This window comes from Lepidochelys kempii, chromosome 2, assembly GCF_965140285.1.
Source record: "Lepidochelys kempii isolate rLepKem1 chromosome 2, rLepKem1.hap1, whole genome shotgun sequence".
NCBI lineage: Eukaryota > Metazoa > Chordata > Testudines > Cheloniidae > Lepidochelys > Lepidochelys kempii.
In genome coordinates this window covers 250,533,230-250,552,639 of record NC_136381.1, presented here as the reverse complement: position 1 = coordinate 250,552,639, position 19,410 = coordinate 250,533,230, and the positions used below count along the sequence as shown (strand labels likewise).

Sequence of the window (19,410 nt, the reverse complement as noted above, 5' to 3'; positions counted from 1 at the left end):
CAAGACAGGCCAACAATACACCAGGTTCCTGAAAAATCCATTAAGACCACATGGGTTACTAAAAGGCCTATCTTGAAAGATATCCCATGTACACTCCATTGTAAGGTAAGTTTACAGCAGAAGAGGACATCCAAACTAGCCTGAGGTAGGGCTTCAGTGGTAAATATGAACTTGTTTCCTCATATGTAATGAATAATTAAGCTTTCCCTAAATCTGAACCTTGGGCTCCACCACAAAGGAGTCGAGAAAGAAATTATCAGAGCATGCCCAGTATTTGCTCTAAAAAGTGTACTGTTAACCAAAGAGATAGCATACTGACAAAGCCAAGAACACAGTTCCCCACCCACTCCCCACAAATCCTCTGATAAACATGGCACAAAGTCCTGAAAGACCCTTTTATGTATGTTGATTCTGCTTATGCATAACTGCAATACATGACAATATGTAGCATAGGCAAAAGTTAGAGCACAGAAATAACTAACTAACATAAAATAAAACCAGATGACTCCTTGCCATAATTAGTCAGAAAATGGAATCTGATCAGCACAGTAAGATGCTAATATCAGGAGATGAAGATGGCAATTAAGAGAGGTCTGATACACATCTCTTGCTTATGCTCATTTCTTTTAAAGACGAGCTGTTGAGTATTGTCACCCTCTCTCCAAACTGCCTTATATGCAGATATCACAGTTTATTAAAATGTGTCTGCACAGTCTGACTGTGTTCTGTCTGTGTGTCTTGAGGGGCTTTGTGGTCCTAGCCCAGTAACAGATTTTGACTCCTGAATCATTCTCACCTAGTGAAAAACAGTAGACTGCCATAGGAATCAGCAGATGCCTTGCAACCCAAACTCCAGGTTACATGAACTCATGGCAAAAAATCCATATAGACAGTTACATAGACTAAAATATTGAAACTTGATCAAGAGACTCTCACTTTGTAGGAGCCTGCCTGCCCTGCTGTGGACAGCTGGACTTTTAGCAGCTCGGTCAACTGTGCTAACCGGAGCCACCAGGGTCCCTTTTCGACTAGGTGTTCCGGTTGAAAACCTGGCAACCCTCGTTGTTATTCTTCCCAGCATGTTTACCTCAAATCTATTGAATAGGAACCTGGAAACTAAGGGAATTCACAATTTTCCAGTTTATTTAAAACAAAACAAAACCCTGCCCCCAACAATATATACTAGTAATAAAAGTCAAATTTCTTCATTATGCATCTGAAGTTACATAACTTAGAGAAGTCAAAACCAATCCAATACAGAGGCCTGGCATTCTCAAATGTTAATCTCTTGTTAACCAAAACCAAACCAAACCCACCTCTGCTTCTTCACACACATTTGAAAATTGTGAACACCAGAGATGGAATCAGAATTATCCAGGGAATAGAATTAGGAGAAATGAAAAGATATCAAAGGAAAATTCATATATATTAACAGTGGTGGACACTTACACAGCATGCCCTTAAAACCTAAACCAGACAAGCATCTGCGAACGTACTGTACAGCAACAAACCCACCTTAACCAGAACTAAACAAAATGACCTAATATTTATTTTGATTTGTACTAAAATTAATGTTTGCAGAGTGCAATGAACAATGTGAAATATTCTATTTTAAAAGACTCTGTGCTACAACTGCTAACAGAACATACTGTGGGTAGTAAGAACATATGCAAATTATATAGCATGACCTTTAAAATTACTCAGGAAAATTCTCCTCCGGTATGCTTTCCTTCTCACTTATTTGAGCATTTTTCTTTTAAAATTATGGAACTGCCCTTTACAGGTAAAGCTGAACTGAGTTTTGCACGTACAGCGTGGATTCAACCATTTTGTTGCACGTGTACTGACACCACTACAATGAAAACAAAAACTGGAAAAGTTTACTGTATCTAGAAAAATCAGATTAATCTATACCTGGACTACAAACACTATGATGCACTAATTATAATTGTATGGTGTCACTACAGAGCAGAAGGGAAGCTGTTTGGCTGCCTTCACTGTGCATTTCCATAGCTTAACACGTTTGGATTTCTTTTAAATTTAACCTTCACTGAGCTTCCTGGGTTTGTAATCCTTGTTTGGGGAATAATTACAACCTCCCTGTAATTGTTTTATTCTTATATTATTGAAACAATCTCAACCTTAATTCAATTTTAACAAATTTTTTGTCTGGGAATATAATAAATAATTCATATGCTGGGAATAGTTATGTATATAATTTTGTTTACAATTATGAAACAGTAACTACTGGAATCAGAGTACATTCCAACAATGAATCACCTGATAAATATTGAAATAATGCTTAAATGAGATATGTATAGAGAACATAATGCTACCTTTGGACTAGATGCATCCTTATAAATACGCATTCTGTTGCTCTTTTAACCCCATCCAGACTGCTATGTAATAGAACCGGGGGCGGGGGGGAGGAGAGGGGAGGAAAGGACTAGACATTTTAGATTTATTAATTTAGCTGGGCATGCAGAATTGTTCTCTACATTTTAATTGTCTACCTAGGTTGTCATCCATCACCACAGTCTCCAAGCCCATTATATAATCTCAAGTACTTTGTTGAGATTTAGTTTTTTAAAATGACTTCGATGATGGAGCTGCTCTCATTTCTCCTGGGATACTATTCCAGAGTCTATTATTTTGCAGCCAGAAATCATGCAAGGCTTTGATAATCATGTTTGTGTTTTTCTAATAAGACCCCAATTTTTTGTTATCATGCCCCGTGAAATGAAAAACTTCAATTAGTTTAGCACTTCAAGTGATGCTTGGTCATGATTCATACAATTATGAACCCATACTATCTCACACATAAGAAAGCAGAAGTAGTTGCAGAGGAGGGGAAAGGAAGGGAAAAGTTAGTGTTCCTTAAACTGAAGAGGAATTTTTTGGTTTTGGTTTGTTCCCTTCACTCCTCGGTTTCAAACATTTGAACAACAGAGCGATGAACTATCCTCCCACCATAAGAAAGCCACGTACTAGAAGGGCATGAACACATCTATAAAACCTCAGTGGACTTGAGCATTTCCATTTTTCTATTATTCTAACACTACAATTACACCATATTTAATATACAAGATTTCCATACACTCTTAGTTCCCCAACTGGCCCCTTAAAGCAGATGTTGAACAGCCTAAAGCTTGTGTTGTTTTTCTGTGGTAGGGATCTTCCCTTTATAGGGATTCCTGGGCAGATGCTACCAGGTGAGGGCCTAATACTTACAGGTTCCAATGAGTCTGTACTGTCATGGAACAACTGTGGTGTGGTTTCTCTTGAAACCCAGAGGCACAGGTCTCCTTACAGAGGATACGGGCTTCATGAGGATCAGTGAGGTTTGGGGGCAACAGTCAATCTGTTCTGCCACTTTCTCCTAATGGAACAACATGGGAGATAACTCTGGGCGGAACCTTAAGCAGACTTCTTCCCCTTACCCTCCCTGGTGCGTCCTTTCCTAGAAAAGGAGGTGACTGGGGGCGGGGGGGTTATTAGGCCAAAGAATATGAAAAATCATTTTATGAAACCGGTGCCTTTCACTACCAAGATTCCAAATGTAAATGCTTCAGAAGAAGAGAAGAAATATTAAGAAAGTTTTAGAACTTTCTTAAAAAGGACCCCAAATAACTTTTCCAGACATAATGATTGTAATTCTGGCGAGGGACAGGGGTCCGAGGTATACCTGGAAACATTTCTGTGGCAGATGGTTTTGTCTGTTTGAACCAAAAGCGGCTGCTAATTGCACATCACACGGCTGTCATCGCTACTGATGTGCTTGTGTGTAATATATTATACACACAAGATAAAATGCCACACCTGTAAACTGGGGAGGAAGGATGGACTTGTAGTTAAGAAACTAGATTGGAATACAATAGAGACGATCTAGGTTCAGTTCCTGGTTCTGCCACAGACTTTGAATATGACATAATGGCCAGATTCTCAAAGTGCTCAGCTCCCCATGAGAGTTGCTAAGTCTGAGCACTCTTGAAAATCTACTCCTTGATCTCCAACTCTTCACTTCCTTTGTCTGTCTTGTCTATTTACATTGTATGCTCTTTGGGGTACAGACTGTCTATTATTATGTGTTTGCACAGCACCTAGCAAAATGGGATCCTTACAATACAGTAGGGGTTACTGTAATACAAATAAATAATAATGGTGCTATGCATGTGGTAACACCAGGCAGAATCACGTGATAAATGCATTTATCATGCACCTGACTTCATCTGCCCACTCAGCCAAGTTTTTCGCAAGACACCAAGACACCTAGAGCAGCTTTCAGCAGCTACTTATTATTTAAGTTATTTAAGTGGGGGGAGGGCAGGCCAGAAAAATGTTTCCTCTTCCTCTACCCAAAGGTAGAGCTCTGGGTATCCAAACTGTGCAAAATTTAGTCCTGAAACAGGTAGTTTCTCAATAGATAAAAATGTTCAGACCATATAGTCAGTTGTCCTGTGGCCCCTCAGGGGTAGAAATTGGGTTTTATCCCATTAGAAGGAAAGATTTCCAGCTTCACAATGGACCTCAGCATTTACATCTAGCTCTGGAAGGACCTGACATGATAGTTTCCTGAGACATGAAAATGTAACTGTTTCAAAATCTATCATAGCCCATTTTAGAGGATTCTGTGGCTCTGTCTGAACCCTGTGTAGCTGGACTCACGATAACTGAGGCAAAATATAGTCCCTATAGTTTTTTTTAGATCTAAAATAGTTTTTTTCCTGTAAAATATGGGGTATATACAGAGTAGGCTCTTATTTGGAATGACCAGCATAATTCACTTCTGTCTAGTTAGGTTTTTATAAGGGTACCCATCATCATGGCCTCTTAATTGCTGTCCATGGAAAGTAAACACAAAATCACTCTCCACTTCTACTCCCGATAGCAGGAACAAACTTAAAATTCAGATTTTATGCAAAATACATATTAGATAAAAAGTATGAAGGTGAGGTTTGAGAGGGACAGCATGAGGGAGTTAAGTCAACAAGAGGGCTTTGCCTCTTGTAAAGTAATGTGACTATCCCAAAGTCCTACCCACAAGAGTTTGTGAAGTTCTCTGGAATGACAGCAAATGTGTGTATATATGTTAAAGAGTATGAATAATCTCAGAACAGGCATTCTTCCCTTGGTTGTGTAGCCAACAAAAGCTAGGAGTAAAAAGGATTAATGACAGTAAGTAATATTATAGATTCCCCTTAAACATTACAGGAGACACTGAAAATTAGAACTTACTTTGTACCAAAACCTTAGTCGCAACACTTACAAGAACTTGGAGATTTAACATTTGGGGGAAAACAAAAATACAGAACCATTGGACCAGTCTTTTAATTGCTCTTTTTTAATTGCTACAGCACTGCCAGCCAGTGATGAAGGGATCGCTGCTGAAGCTCTGACTTGCCTTCCTGCTGTCATATGCAATAAATATCTCATTGGAACAGGCACAAAGAAAAAAGGAACTATTTGATGTCATAATTGAAGTTCCTTGGTATGGTTTTTTAAATATAACAAGTCTCTATGTAATTATGAACATAGGTATTGCCATACCGGTTCAGAACTGTGATCCATCTAATCCGGTATCTTGCCTCCGACAGTAGCTAATACTAGATGCTCCAGAAGAAAGTGCAAGAAACCTTGCAGTAGGCAGATGCAGGAGAATCTGCTCTCCAGAAAGGTCTCATCCTAAATTAGATATTGTCTTAAACCCTGAAGTGTGAAGTTTTAGGTCCCTTCCAAACTTTTTAGCATTATCTGTTTTAACTAGGATATTTGTCCAGTTCCTCTTTGAATCTTACTAAATCCTTGGTCCTGATGACATCCTGTGGCAATGAGTTCCACAGTCTAATAATGTGTTATGTCAAAAAGTGTTTCCTCTATGTGTTTAGAATTTTCTATCTTGTAATTTCATTGAAAGTCCCCTCATTCTTGTGTTATGAGAAAGGGGAAAACAGACATTTCTGCTTTACCTTCTGTGTGACATTCATTATTTTGTATACTTTTACTGTTAATTGGTGATAAAACAAGTACTTGGAAGCACCAGAAGAATGGCCTACCACAAGGATCAGTATGGTCTCCAACGTTATTCAACTTATATTCAAATAACTTGCCATATACCGGGTCTCGAAAGGTTGTTTATGCAGATGACATATGCCTTGGCATTCAGTCACACTCCTTTGACATACTTGAGAGCATTCTGAATGCAGATATGGTGGCTATGGCCAATTATTGTAATCAGTGGTGCACAATACCAGTGGAAGTAAGATTGGACCGAACGACTTCCACTTACATCATACACAAGCAGGCAGAGTGCTAAACACAGTTCTCAATGGTCATCAAATACAGCATGATTCATACCCAGTCTATCACGCTGGACAGAACTCTCACAGATCACGACCATCTTACAAATACAGTGACTAAGGTCAAAGTGCAAAATAACCTGCTCGGAAACAACATGGGGCCAGAACAACATGGGCTGGCCAACACCCAAACATTATGCACTTCAGTATGGGCTCGTCTGTCTCACGCAAAGAAGATCAACATACAACTTAATTCCACCACACATATTTTTTCAGGCACATTTAAATTTTCTCCTCTACCATGGTGACTGGTTCTCTGCAGTAGTACTCTGCCCTGTGTTTGTAGAGAGGAAAGCGTAGCAAAGCTCATGATGAAATTGCGTGTGTCACATCTACTATTAAAGACTTGTTTAATCCACCTCATAATCATCTACCTTCACATCACCAGTTGTGGATAAGTTTACCAGGTGAGGGATTTACAGTAGAGGCTACGTGGAGATCGTCATGGTCTGCAGAGAAAGTGACAAATAATTATCTTATCTCAGACCCCACTCAATATCAACCTGGGATTGATTTACCAAGAAGGCAATGGAGCCTTCTGAACCAGCTTTGTACCAGACATGGAATTTGTGCTACAGTGGAATTTCTGTGGCATTTTAGAGACAGTCCTCTAGGTCAATGTGGTAGCCACAAAGCTTTACACACATTGCTGAGGATGGCAAAGTGACTCCACTTCCTGGAGGTTTTCAGGCCTTGAACATCATTGATAAGAATGCTGTGGGGCTTAGCTTGACCAGTTTGCATAGGCCAAATAATAAATGGTTTTCCTTCTTATTTGTCTCCTTTCTACAATAAACAAACAAACAAACTAACTCTTTTCATGTGAGTTTTCCACGCCCCTAATAATGTTTGTCTCCCTTCTTTGAGCCTCTCCATTCTGCAATATCCCTTCTGAGATGGAATAACCAGTATTGTTCACAGTATCCACAGGAGGTTGAATCACTGATTTATATTTAACTAACTTCTAAGGCTCTCAAATAAAAGATTACGGATCAACAATCCTTAGAATGCCCCGGACTATCGAGACAAAGTCAAACTGAGAATAGCCTGCTAGGCAACTCTACTGTATATTTTAATTTCACAGTCAAGAGATTTCTAGTGAGGTTAATAAGAAATCCCCTGTCACCAAATCACAACCCTTAATGCAAGCCAAACACTTTCCTTCCACGGAGAACCACAGAGGGAATCTACTACCAGCTGTTGGAAAAGAGATGGTATCAAGAGACTTTTATCCATACTACCTACCAAACAGCAGAAGAAGTTTTCCTTTTCTCACTATCATCTTCCCCCCATTCCTTCTATTCCTAGCTACTGGGAGAGATCAATATTTCTCTCCTCCTCCACAAATATTCTGCCTGATACACTTAGGAGCCAGACATGGGAGTGCAGACCCATAGTACTATAGCTGGGTAGGAGCGCCTGTATGCTACCATACCAGTCCACTTCAACCTCTTCCACTGTTGCTGGCAGAAATCAGACCCACGACTTTCTAGCTCCAAAGCTCTCCATTCCAACTGAATTCATGGACAGGGGAGGAGAATGGTTTACCCCAACCAAGTTAAACATTTAAACTAGAGAATGAAGGAAGGTCTGGATTGTGATAATGATGAACTGTTTCCTCTTAGGAGGGAATAAGTAAGCCACTTATGAGACCTATATACTGGCAGAACAATGCTGCCCAGGTAAAGCAAGAGCAGCATCAACACATGAAATAGCTACACAGAAGCCTGGAACCAGGTTAGCTAGACTAAAAACAAAGAGTTTGCACAGAACAGGAATAGAATTTTATCAGCCTGAAATATTAAAAAACAAAACGTTTCCTTGATCAAAACTGCTATTCATTCAGAATGCAGTCACCCCAAACAGCAATATAAAAAAATCAAAAACTAACAACTGTTGAGCAAAGACTAGAGTAGGAAAAACCCAATTCATTTACCCATTTGCTTATGTCATCTGAATCAAACTAGATTTCCTCCAACTCAAAAAATGATCAGTCTTCTCCTAAAATATGATTTGTTCTTTGAAAGACTTCAATTCTAGACATGTGCTTTCAAAGTTTCCCTTCTGCGGTCTTGATGTAGTCATTTTTTATACAAACTTAAGCGACGACAATTCAATCTGTATGTTGAAAGGTGCCATCCCCAAACCACCTGAATATGAAATGCAACATGAAAGAGGCAAGATTATTTCTGTTATGATGGAACACATCAATGTCACTACAGCCAAAAATATTTAATGGTGAAGTAAACATTTGAAATAACATCTGTTTTAGTTCTTTACTGTATCTTGTTGTTTTGTAGAATATCTGAAAGAGGAACCTCTGTTTTTGTTTTTAAACTACCAGGAGGTTATTGCATCAATATTTATTGCACATAGAAAAATGCTATCTTGGATGGCAGGTACTCTCACCCTCTTTTGCTGGCATATTTAGAAGGATCTGAACAGTGATATCCCATGAAGTGATGACTCGAGCTGCAGCTCATCCCGCCCAAACATTTTTCCTGAGGTTTATCTTGATATACAATTAAAAAAACTAAAGAGCAAACAAAAAAACTTTTTTTTGTTTTGCTTTGCAGAGTCTGCCTAGTTCTTACAGGAGTGGTATGTGATCCTGTGCAGAGGCGTGAGTGGAGGATCCAAGAATCCTTCACCACCACATAAGGTCCAGTCAGAGATGGGCCATATCTGGACTGGGAAACATATTATCGGATTGTGTTATCCTTAGGTTTCTCACCAGGGTTGACCACAACCAGATAACATGTATTTAAATAGGACTAGGTCTTTCTAGACTCTGTGCAAAGCTCCGTTGAAAATCATGTTAGGTTGTCTCTAAAACATTAGCTAACACATTCAACTGTCTTCCCAGCCTAGACATGACTTTGCAGTCAATGCACTCAGAGAAGTTCAGGTTCTGCTTCATCCTCAGTCCCATGGTACCTCAAAGGGAGCGAAGACACCAAGCTGGGCCCCCCAACCTTTCTTCCCCAACACTGACCCATAGAATGGGACTGACAAGAAGGGAGTAGCAGTTGGAGTGCTGCTCCTGGAGATCAGGAAGACATATTGCACCTGGGCTCCTCCTAGGAAGTGCAGTTCTACACCAATCCCCAACAGACGTGGTCTACATATGTCTCATGTGTTTAACTCATCAGCCCCTACTCTGTTCCAGGGATTGTGATTCAGCTGCACATAGTTATTCTGAATCCATGGTAAGACTTCTCCCATATTAAAATAAAAATGAATAGCTTTATCTAGTCCAGGGGTTCCCAAACTTGGCTCGCAGCCTGTTCAGTGTAAGCCCCTGGCGGGCCGCGAGATGCTTTGTTTACCTGAGCGTCCGCAGGTACGGCTGCTCGCATCTCCCAGTGGCCAGGAACAGCGAACCACAACCACTGGGAGCTGCGAGCAGCCGTACCTGCGGACGATCAGGTAAACAAAGCATCTCGCGGCCCGCCAGGGGCTTACCCTGAACAAGCCGCGAACCAAGTTTGGGAACCCCTGAAATGAACTGGGAAAAATAAATGAATTGAACATGTACAGCCGATTTAGCTGCTGGATGCCCAAAAGAACACAGATTCCATGGACATAACAAAGCGTAGTACTATGGTGATGGGCACTGTAGAAACCCTAAGACAGAGAGAGAGAGAGCGAGCGTGAGCGCAAACAGGTACAGAAAGAATGGAACTGATTTTCCTCTAACTTCCACTGTTGTAAATCACAAATAACTCCAATGAAGTCAATGGAGGAGAAATCAGATCCCCCACCCTGCATTTATTTTTAAGGAAGGTAAAGATGCAGATCAAATACTTCCCAATTCATTAGGCAAGGTTGTGGTTCTCTCTGCCTTCTCTATATGGTACAGGCATTGTGCCATAATTGATTTACTTCAGGGAGACAATCCATTGCGCTGTGCCTCAGAGTAGCCTGAAACAGCTCGAGCTAAATTGGCAGTTAGCCAGTGGTGTCAGCATGATGAAATTGGGGCAGTTCTGGAAGGCAGGAGCTTGTGAGCCAGAGTAGGGGTCAAGACCTTGTCAGTCAGGTAGTGGCTGTCTCATCAGGCAGAAAAGCGAGAGTAACTGCTGCTGCAAGCTCAGAGAGATGCCCCATCATCGTTGGGAGCTCTTCTCATATTGGTAAAGAAAAGAGATCGGAGTATTTTTAGTGCCAGTTGCTTGTTATTCCTGCTGCCACTCTCGCCACCCAGAAAAGCAAAATCCAGGAAAAGAATATATCTGAATAAGAGTAGTTTCTTTCAAGACCAGAAATCCAAAGAAAAAGGCAGGAAAGATAGTTATGGTTACCTTCAGAGTCCAGAGGCAATGACTGTCCAGCAGAGTTTCCCAAGCAAGGCTATAGGGTATGTTTGGGAAAGCCAGAAACGCTACCTAATAATTAAAGGGAAATCACTAATTTAAATTCCCACTGTTTTTCTTAGCATTCTCTTATACCATAAATGGACAAAGGAATTATAGCAACGTGGCTTTTTATTTGTTCTGTGAGGAGCTATGCCCAGCTATGGTACCTATCGATAGTAAAATAAAGATGATTGAGTTATATAGAACAAATTCAAATAATATATGTAATGGGAGAAAACAAACCCTCCCCCCGCTCCCTGCCCACCCACACTGGTCAGATTTATGGCCAGCTGCTCTCAGAAAGGCACTTCATTTAATTCAAACTTACATCTGTATGGCACCATCTCTTCCAAGGAAGAATACCAGAAGTTAGATGTATACTTCAGCTTTTTTCTGTAGGCCCTCAAAGAACATCTCTTTCCAAATCACTCACTTCCTACTCCAACAGAAGTGTTCTAGCATGGACTCCAGTGCCCACATTGCAACAACCATGAGCCTATTTTGGAGGGTGAAGCCTGGCTATAGTCAGGGTGAGTCATTCCTCTCCTCCTAACATTCAGAAGTTCTCAAAAGTTTATTTTTCAGTGTTTGTATTTAAAAATAATAAAGCTTTGTTGGACAGCTGAATGTTACAGGAAGGGTGGAAACTCATGCTAATAATATGCAGATTCCACTCTCCAAAGCTGCTCCATGGGGGTTACAATATAGCCAGGACTGTACATGCTAGAACATTTAGTCAAAGCAGGGAAGGAGGTAATTGGAGGGATTGCTTCTCACAGATTTAGAAAAAAACTAAAATATGTATTTGTTGAAATGCGCTCTAAATCCATTTATTTGGCCTTTCAGAAGCTAACACTTTAGTTGAGCATTTTTTATTAAACATTTTCTGCAGATCACTTTAGAAGTGTCTGACAAATTTCTAATGCTTTTTAAACTCACAGTATTATGTAGTTACATTACTATTTGCTGGGTCCTACTGCTATAACAGGCAGTGAAGTTGAAGAAAGTCATATATTCCATTGCACTACAGTAGTTGTGGATCATCCTGTACAGTTAATCAGATAAAACCTGATTAAGCGTTAAGCCCACCTTTGTACATCACTTGTTTTGCCTCATCCTCCTTTAGCCATCTATCGTCTAACTGTATTTAATGAAATATTTACCTCCACACACCCAATTTAAATGATTCTTTAAATTTCAAGCATTTGCCCTGATATTACCACCTTTAATCACATCACATAATTCCTTTATTATTATCATTATGCACCATTTTTGTATTGAATATACACTGTTGCATATAAAAACTGCCCAATATTACGGAACAAGATTTCATGTTACAATGAACTTCTATATAAAGCAAATGTATATAGGGTTATTTATTTGCTTATTCTTAAAATAAAAATCCAGTTAATTAAAATATACAAAATTGTTTATACTGCGACTTTACATAACACACCATAAGAGCTCCAAAATAAGCAAATTTGGTCTAATATATTTCTCAATGTACTTGTATTTGATAGACTATCAGGGTCTGTCCTGTCACTTTATACTGTCATGTGAGTTTCTATCTTTTATAAGAACACAGAAAATTATGTTCCAGTGTTAAAGTTCTGTATATTCCTAGAAACGAAAAGAAGAAATGAGCTTCAGGGCTAAATTTTCATCCTTCTAGTACTCTTGCTTGATTTACTCCTTACTGAAATATTTTCCATAAGTATATGCATGCACCTCATACTTGATGCTACCCTTTATGTCTAGGTATGATGCGTGAGTGATTTTACATATCATGCATGCTATAATACTTTAGGTATTTTTAAAATTTCCCAACTTGTCAGATTACTTAGTCACAAAAAATGATCCTGTTTTTTGTTCATTAAATGTAGCTTATTAGATTCCACTGTTCTAGAGTGTTGCTATGTCAACACCATAATAAGACAAATGTTACTTGTGAAAATTGTAATCTATTAAATATCAGTGTGTAGGTCATATACAGAGTCTGAAATACATAGCTACATCATATACAACATAGTATACATATATCTGAAGATACAAGACTGGCAAGATGGTCCAACAGAGAAACAGGACTCCAGTGGAGTCCTTCAATCAGATCCTATCCACAAACAATTTGTTTTTGGCAGAATCAATTTGCAAATTATTTGTTAATGGTCAACTGACATGCATTATTTTTTAAAAGCTATCTCAAATCATAAATGAGTAGAATCAGACCTTTCAAACCACTGAGAATTTTACCATTGGCTTTGATAAGGGCAGGACCAAGCCATTATTAAGAATAAATTTTACAACAAAATATTTCAATACAGTTTCCTCTTATTTACCTGTCAAGACCAGCTATCTGGGTTCTGCAAAATCTAAGGACATCACTCCCCACTTGAACTGATAGTATTCAGTGTTTTTAATGTAAGTTTTTTACATTAAAAACACTGAATACTATCAGTTCAAGTGAGAAGTGATGTCCTTAGATTTTGCAGAACCCAGATAGCTAGAATCTTGAATGCAGACCTAGAATCCACTAGAATCCACCCAGAACCCACTAGAATCTTGAATGCAGACCTCAGGAAGTACAAGGATGATTTTATTGTCTTAAGGTATCACTTTCTAGTATGTCTCAACACAAGTTCCTTTACTTCACTCTTTGAGGAAGTAAATATGTTCTTCTGTGCTGCAGTGAAACAAAACTAAATACCCCTAAAAATGATATCAGGATAATAATAACGGAGCTTACTGAGATCAGCATCATATATTTGAACTTACGCGTTTAGCCTCAACCACAATGATGCTGCATGGACCACTATCAGTGATGCAAAACAATTATGTTCACTAGCAAAGTTCTCCAATTCATAATATGAAACAAGCAAAACGACTTAACATCTCTTTGCACAATTCAGCATTCCCTACATAGTTGCAGTCACCAGCATACACTGTCATTACATTAATAAATTGCTTACTAATGGGAGCAGTGACAACTAAGATGTGCACTTAATAGCACTGTTTGCAGGCTGCCCCCAATGCCTGTTTTTCTCTGGGTTGTGTCCCAAAGGCTTCAAAGTGCACAAGAAAAATCTGCTCAGTGTTGTGAACTAAATCAAAGAGTATTTGCTGAAGATTCCTAAGACGCTTCTGCCCTAATGTCATGGAAGGAAGAGTGAGCTTGCCCAATACTACATTTGCTTTCCAAAGAAGATCAAAGCAACAGGAACAACAGATGCAAACATGAGAGAGAGAAGGGGAAATAAGGACATCTCTTTAATGATCTCTGAACTCCTACACTGATTTAACCAGCTGCTATGCATATAATTGGACAAGAATATGAAAAGTATAAAAGGTACACAAAAACAGACAGTCTCTATGCATAAATTGTGTTTTATGTACATATAGCATTTGACAAGATATACTACTACAATTAAATTTGAAAAACTGCTTGACCACAGCCTTGCAAAGCCAGGTTGCATCTTTTCTTTGCAAATGGACAAATTAAGTCTGAATAGCACATTTATCCTTCCAAGTGTTTGAACATTCCTATTATAATACTTAAAAAAAAAAAGTGACTGGCAGAACAGCTACAGTTAAAGGTGAGCTGTTTTCATTATATAACCTTCTAAAAATCAAGAATTATAACTCAGACATTTCAAATTTTTTTGGGCTACTAACTGACAGGCTCTTAGAAGGCCAATTTTCCCCCTAAATTTTAAATCGTTTGGAACTTTTTATTTATAGGTAGTTCACACACACTGCATATATAAAAATTATTCCTGCTAGGAAAAATAACTGATTCTTCATAGCCAAGCTACATTTCATAACATTCATTCTGCCTCAGCGCCCTACGCTGCAGGCTACGTGCACAGCATGGCTATTACACAGACTTTGTGTAGTAAGATTTGCATTGTAACTGTCACAGATCTGATACAATATCAACAGACTGGATTGAATCCAAGCTCCTGCTACTAGTGTCTTAGAAGGATAACAGTGAATATGTTTTTCCATTGACAATACAGTTTGTCTATTTTCTCCCCATCTGGTATCACAGCACACAGACTACAAGGAGACCCCAAGTGTTGAAAGAACCCTCCTATGTTCCCATGTGAAAATAAAGAATAAGAAGGGAGAAAAATCTTGAATGAATTAAGTTAAATCCATAATGTTTTTGTTAAGACTAGAAAAAGTAGGTCAGTCGTGTTTATATGAAAATAGGACCCAACTAAAATTTTGACAAGTATTTGCAATAGAGTTCTTCCTACTTAAGACTTGACCATTGTTTTTATCAATTGATTTTCTCTCTGCACTCAATAGCACAAAAATTAAATCTGATGCCATTTAAGCTGCAGACAATAGTACATTATCCATCTGTAAATGCCTTAAACTTCAGCAGACATGTATTCTGGGTCTGTACAGCCAATATTAGATTATGTCACATATTTATTAACACATTGGAATAATAAAGTAAGCGGATAGCTAGGAAACAGTTTTAAATTGATAACGTAAGAAGAGTTTATATCTGAGTTTCTTGTGTCCAATTTTCAAAGCAACTTTCTGGGACTCTTTTCCTCCCCAAATATTAGTATGGCCTGCACTGTTGCCTTTAGGAGTGCCAGAGAAGATCCGACAAAAAGGTAACTTAAGGTTTTTCCTGATATTTGTTTTGATGATACAATGCAAAATTTCCATCCCTCAAATATTACAGATATGTCTTAGAATTAGCGGGATTCCATGCAAAATTATATTTACTCTTAAAGGACAGGGGCTCAATCTTGCTCCCATTTAAATCACTGGGACTTTGTCACAATTTTATTGGAAGGAGGATTAGGCGCTACAAATACACCTTGCTAAATCACTGCTGGTTGAAAGTAGCACTAGAATCACCAAAACTGTCTGAATATTTCATTTGGCTTCAGTTCTGGGGGCTGCTCCTGCTGCCACTGAACTCAGCACCAAAACTCCCACTGACTTCATTGAGAGAAAGACCAGGCTTTTAGGAATCTCTGCATCTAGAGCCAAATCATTCCCCCCCCCCCCCCTTCCCCCTACTCATGACAGTAGTTCCACCAGAAACCAGTGGGACTACTTAGGAGAATGAGGTTAGCAGGATTTAGTCAATGGCAAAGGATATCAATTTGATCTCAATACTGAAAAACTGAACATATTGTTAGCATTTTCATATTTTGTTTCACAAAGCAGATCCTTAGATCTTATTTGTAGCAAGTTTTTTTTAATATAAAAATCTGGCAAGAAGAAATGAAGCGCACGTTTCATTTAGTGTCTGGATTACAGATTCTTATTAAACAAACCAGAGCTCATTATAAAATCAATATCAACTTAACCACCATGCCCCCAAGAGAAATGGCAAAAAAGGTCACTCCAAGAAATTCAAACAATTTTCCTGCTGGAAGGGCACGATTTTAATTACAGATACTATTAATTAGAACTGTTACTGCGAAGACTGTCCTGTTAATTATCACAAATTCAGTTTCAAGTGAGATTTTATAACCTGGAGAGCTTTTAAAAATACTAAGAATTATTTTACTCATGTTTAAGTGAAGAAAAAGATTGCTTAACTATTCTGAAGTCAATAGCAGGTTTCCTATTTTAAACCCCTCTGCACCTCCAAAACAAACCCCACACCTTACATTGACACGGTCTTCTTGACCACAGGCAACAAAACTAGTTTAGCTACATATCTCTTTAGATAAGCTATTACCAGCAGGAGAGTGGGGTGGGGGGAGGTATTTTTTCATGCTCTGTGTGTATAAAAAGATCTTCTACACTTTCCACAGTATGCATCCGATGAAGTGAGCTGTAGCTCACGAAAGCTTATGCGCAAATAAATTGGTTAGTCTCTAAGGCGCCACAAGTACTCCTTTTCTTTATACTTTGTCTTGGAGGACACGGCCTCACTTCACTGATAAGCGCTAACTCACAGGCTCTCTCTCCCCCCTTGATAAACCCAGACTTTGTGGTGTAGTTTTAAGGTTTTTCTTTCAGAATTAGATATCTTCCCTTTGCTTAGAACTAAAGGTGAAGCCATTCCATTGAAATGCTAATAGCTATGTGTATGTTTGAATTCACTAGTTCTTTGTTGAAGAATTCTCTGGACTGCTTAGCACCTCTCTTTATAGGAGGAAATCATCTTTAACATGATTACTGAAAGACTTCAGAACTTTTGAGTGAATTTATCCCTTTTAAGACTTTTAGTCTCAAACTTCCAGCTCTTGCAGTTTACCATAATATAGAAAGAGCACTGTTTAATCTTCAGTAGAACAGGGAAGTAAAAATAAATGTAAGTAGCTTTAATTCAAAAGCACCACTAAGTAGAATGTATTTCATTTTTTCAAGTGCAGAGAATTAATAGTAAAGCAATAATATCTACATAAAATAGCATTCTAAATGTTTTGGGGCGCCAGACATGTAGTTGCAGGCAGTACCACCTACATTTTCAGACAGATAACTAACCAGGAAATAAACACTGATTATCCTAAAGAAACCTCACAACTAGGCAGTTGTCTCTTAGCCAAATGCACGCTCAATATTCCCATTGGTTTCTGATTTATTGCAGAAGATTGGCCTGAAACATCCCTGCCTTACTTGGCCCACATCTGCTTCCATTATGCTCATAGAAACAGTCCTGGGTTTACCTCCCCATCTAGCAGCATTATATTTCACTTTATCTGAATAACGGCAGAAGGTGGCAACGGATCGGGTCAAAGGCTCCTTTCATATCAGACCCTGAAGAAGTCGATGATTCAAAGAGAGAGACATCTTCCGACAACTAAGGGCGCAAGCCATTCCTCAGAGCCGGTGAAGAGTTCGGCTGTGACCTGTGGCGGGGGCCGGCAGAGTATGGATATTGGGGTGGTTTTTCGGAGAGTTCCAGTGGCAACTATTTTATGGTTCTAATTAGACGCACGTGTCCAGCAACTGCAAGAACTGGGAAGATTAACAGCTCGCCGTGACAAGCCGGTAGCAGGGCATCTGCGGGGACGTGACTAGGGTGGCTCCCAGCCGGCGTTGCAAAAAACAAAACCACCCCCTCCACTCGGAATAACGGACCTCTCCCCCTTGGGGCGGATAAAGAAGGTGTTTAAGTGTCTGGGGGGAGAAATAAAAAGCCAGGGCCGGAGGCACCGCCCGGCCTTACCTGGTAAGCAGCGGTGGCATCTGAGCTGGTGTCGGTGCCCAAAGCGGACAGCTTCTCTTTCAGCCTGTGGTGCGACTGATGGCGGAGGCAGTAGAGGACCCCAGAAGCAACGAGGACCCCAATAATGCAGGCGATGGAGAGAAGGGTGAGGATGATGAATTTGGTGGAGTCTTCGTCTTCCGCGGCGCGGTGAGGGAGAAGCTTCAGTTTGCTTTTCTGTTGGAGAGAAAGAAGCAGCGACTCAGCATTTGCTCTAGAAACTTCAGAGGTGCGGAACTTCCCACTGGAGGGGGGGGGGAACACTTTTAGCTCTGCGGGTTTACGGCGGCGCCGGGAAAAACCCCACAGGGGCAAAGTTTCACTCAAGCCCCAACCACGCCAGGATGGAGGGAACCGGGCTCAGCAGAAACCAACGTGGCACGGGAAGATGGCAGGGTTATTTTTGGCGTGTTCAGGTGAAGACCAAAAATAAAAAGGAGAGCGCGTCCCTGCCCCGGGTACCTTGTCTCATAACTCTGTACACCTGTGCGTAGCTAATGGATTGAGACAACGTCTTCCGGTCCTACCACGGGATAGGCAGAAAAAATATTCCCAACAACAATCACTTCACGCCTGCAATAGTTGTCTGTATCGTAGACGGTTTCCTTTCTGGGTTGGGTTTGGGGTTTTTTTAGTTAACCCGGGACAAGAAATCCCTCCGATTGAATGACCGGCCATCCTGAAAACCATTCAGCTTGCTTTTCAAATAATAGTGCTCACAACCCGTTCTGAGTACCTCAAATCACCAAGAGACATTTTAATTGTTATTTGGTATATGGGGTGGGGGCGTTATAATCAAAGATCCGTTTTTTTTCTCTCGAGTGAAAAACAAAACTACAAACCAAAAAGTAGGTGCGTTAACTTCTGTCTTCTGTAGAAGAAAAAAAGTAACAAACAATTCCAAAGTCCTCCAGATTTGTTTTTAAGCCATAGGAGAGAATCCTTCTGGGACATTTCACTTGTCTCCATGTGTTAAAAAGTTGTACAATAATTTCCCCTCATTAGCTTCATTATAAGCTATATTAGCAACAATTAAAAACGCAACATGAAAATGAAAAGACCAGGCAAGCAAATTGCAGCAAGACATTTGGCCAGCATTCCCCTTTTCACAATTACCAGGGAAATGAATTGAAAAGCACGCCCCTGCCTCAGTCCTGGTTGCTACAAGATGAGAACAATTAGCAAGCTCCTTTCCACCACCTAATTTCGCGTGGTAACAAAATGGATTTTTCCCCATGAATGCCTAGCCGGCCTATTCATTATTTCTCCTCTATTAGTAATTTTCTGCTCCGTATGCAGATAGCCAGCTCTTAATTTCCTCCTGTCTTGCAGTGTACACAGTGGCTCTTATGTCAGGCCCGGTCCATTTTTATCTTGTAATCATAAAGGCCACCAAAGCAATTATCGCTGGTCTTGACTGTAAAAGCTTGTCATTAATTAGCCTCCTTGCCTTCACAGTGCCGCGGATTAGCTGGAGCTGGGGCTGAGTTAATGGAAATGCAGGTTC

The 19,410-nt window shown here is 39.7% G+C and overlaps 1 protein-coding gene across 3 annotated transcripts in view; it reads right to left on the bottom strand.

The window, feature by feature from the left end:
- The window catches only part of PTPRN2 (protein tyrosine phosphatase receptor type N2), a 1,057,407-nt gene that overhangs the window by 107,175 nt on the left and 930,822 nt on the right, over positions 1-19,410 (bottom strand). For all 3 annotated transcript variants that reach the window (XM_073334545.2, XM_073334547.2, XM_073334546.2), the window contains one exon: positions 17,865-18,080. In XM_073334545.2, the coding sequence (XP_073190646.1) occupies positions 17,865-18,080 (216 nt within the window). The remainder of the gene's footprint in view (positions 1-17,864; positions 18,081-19,410) is intronic.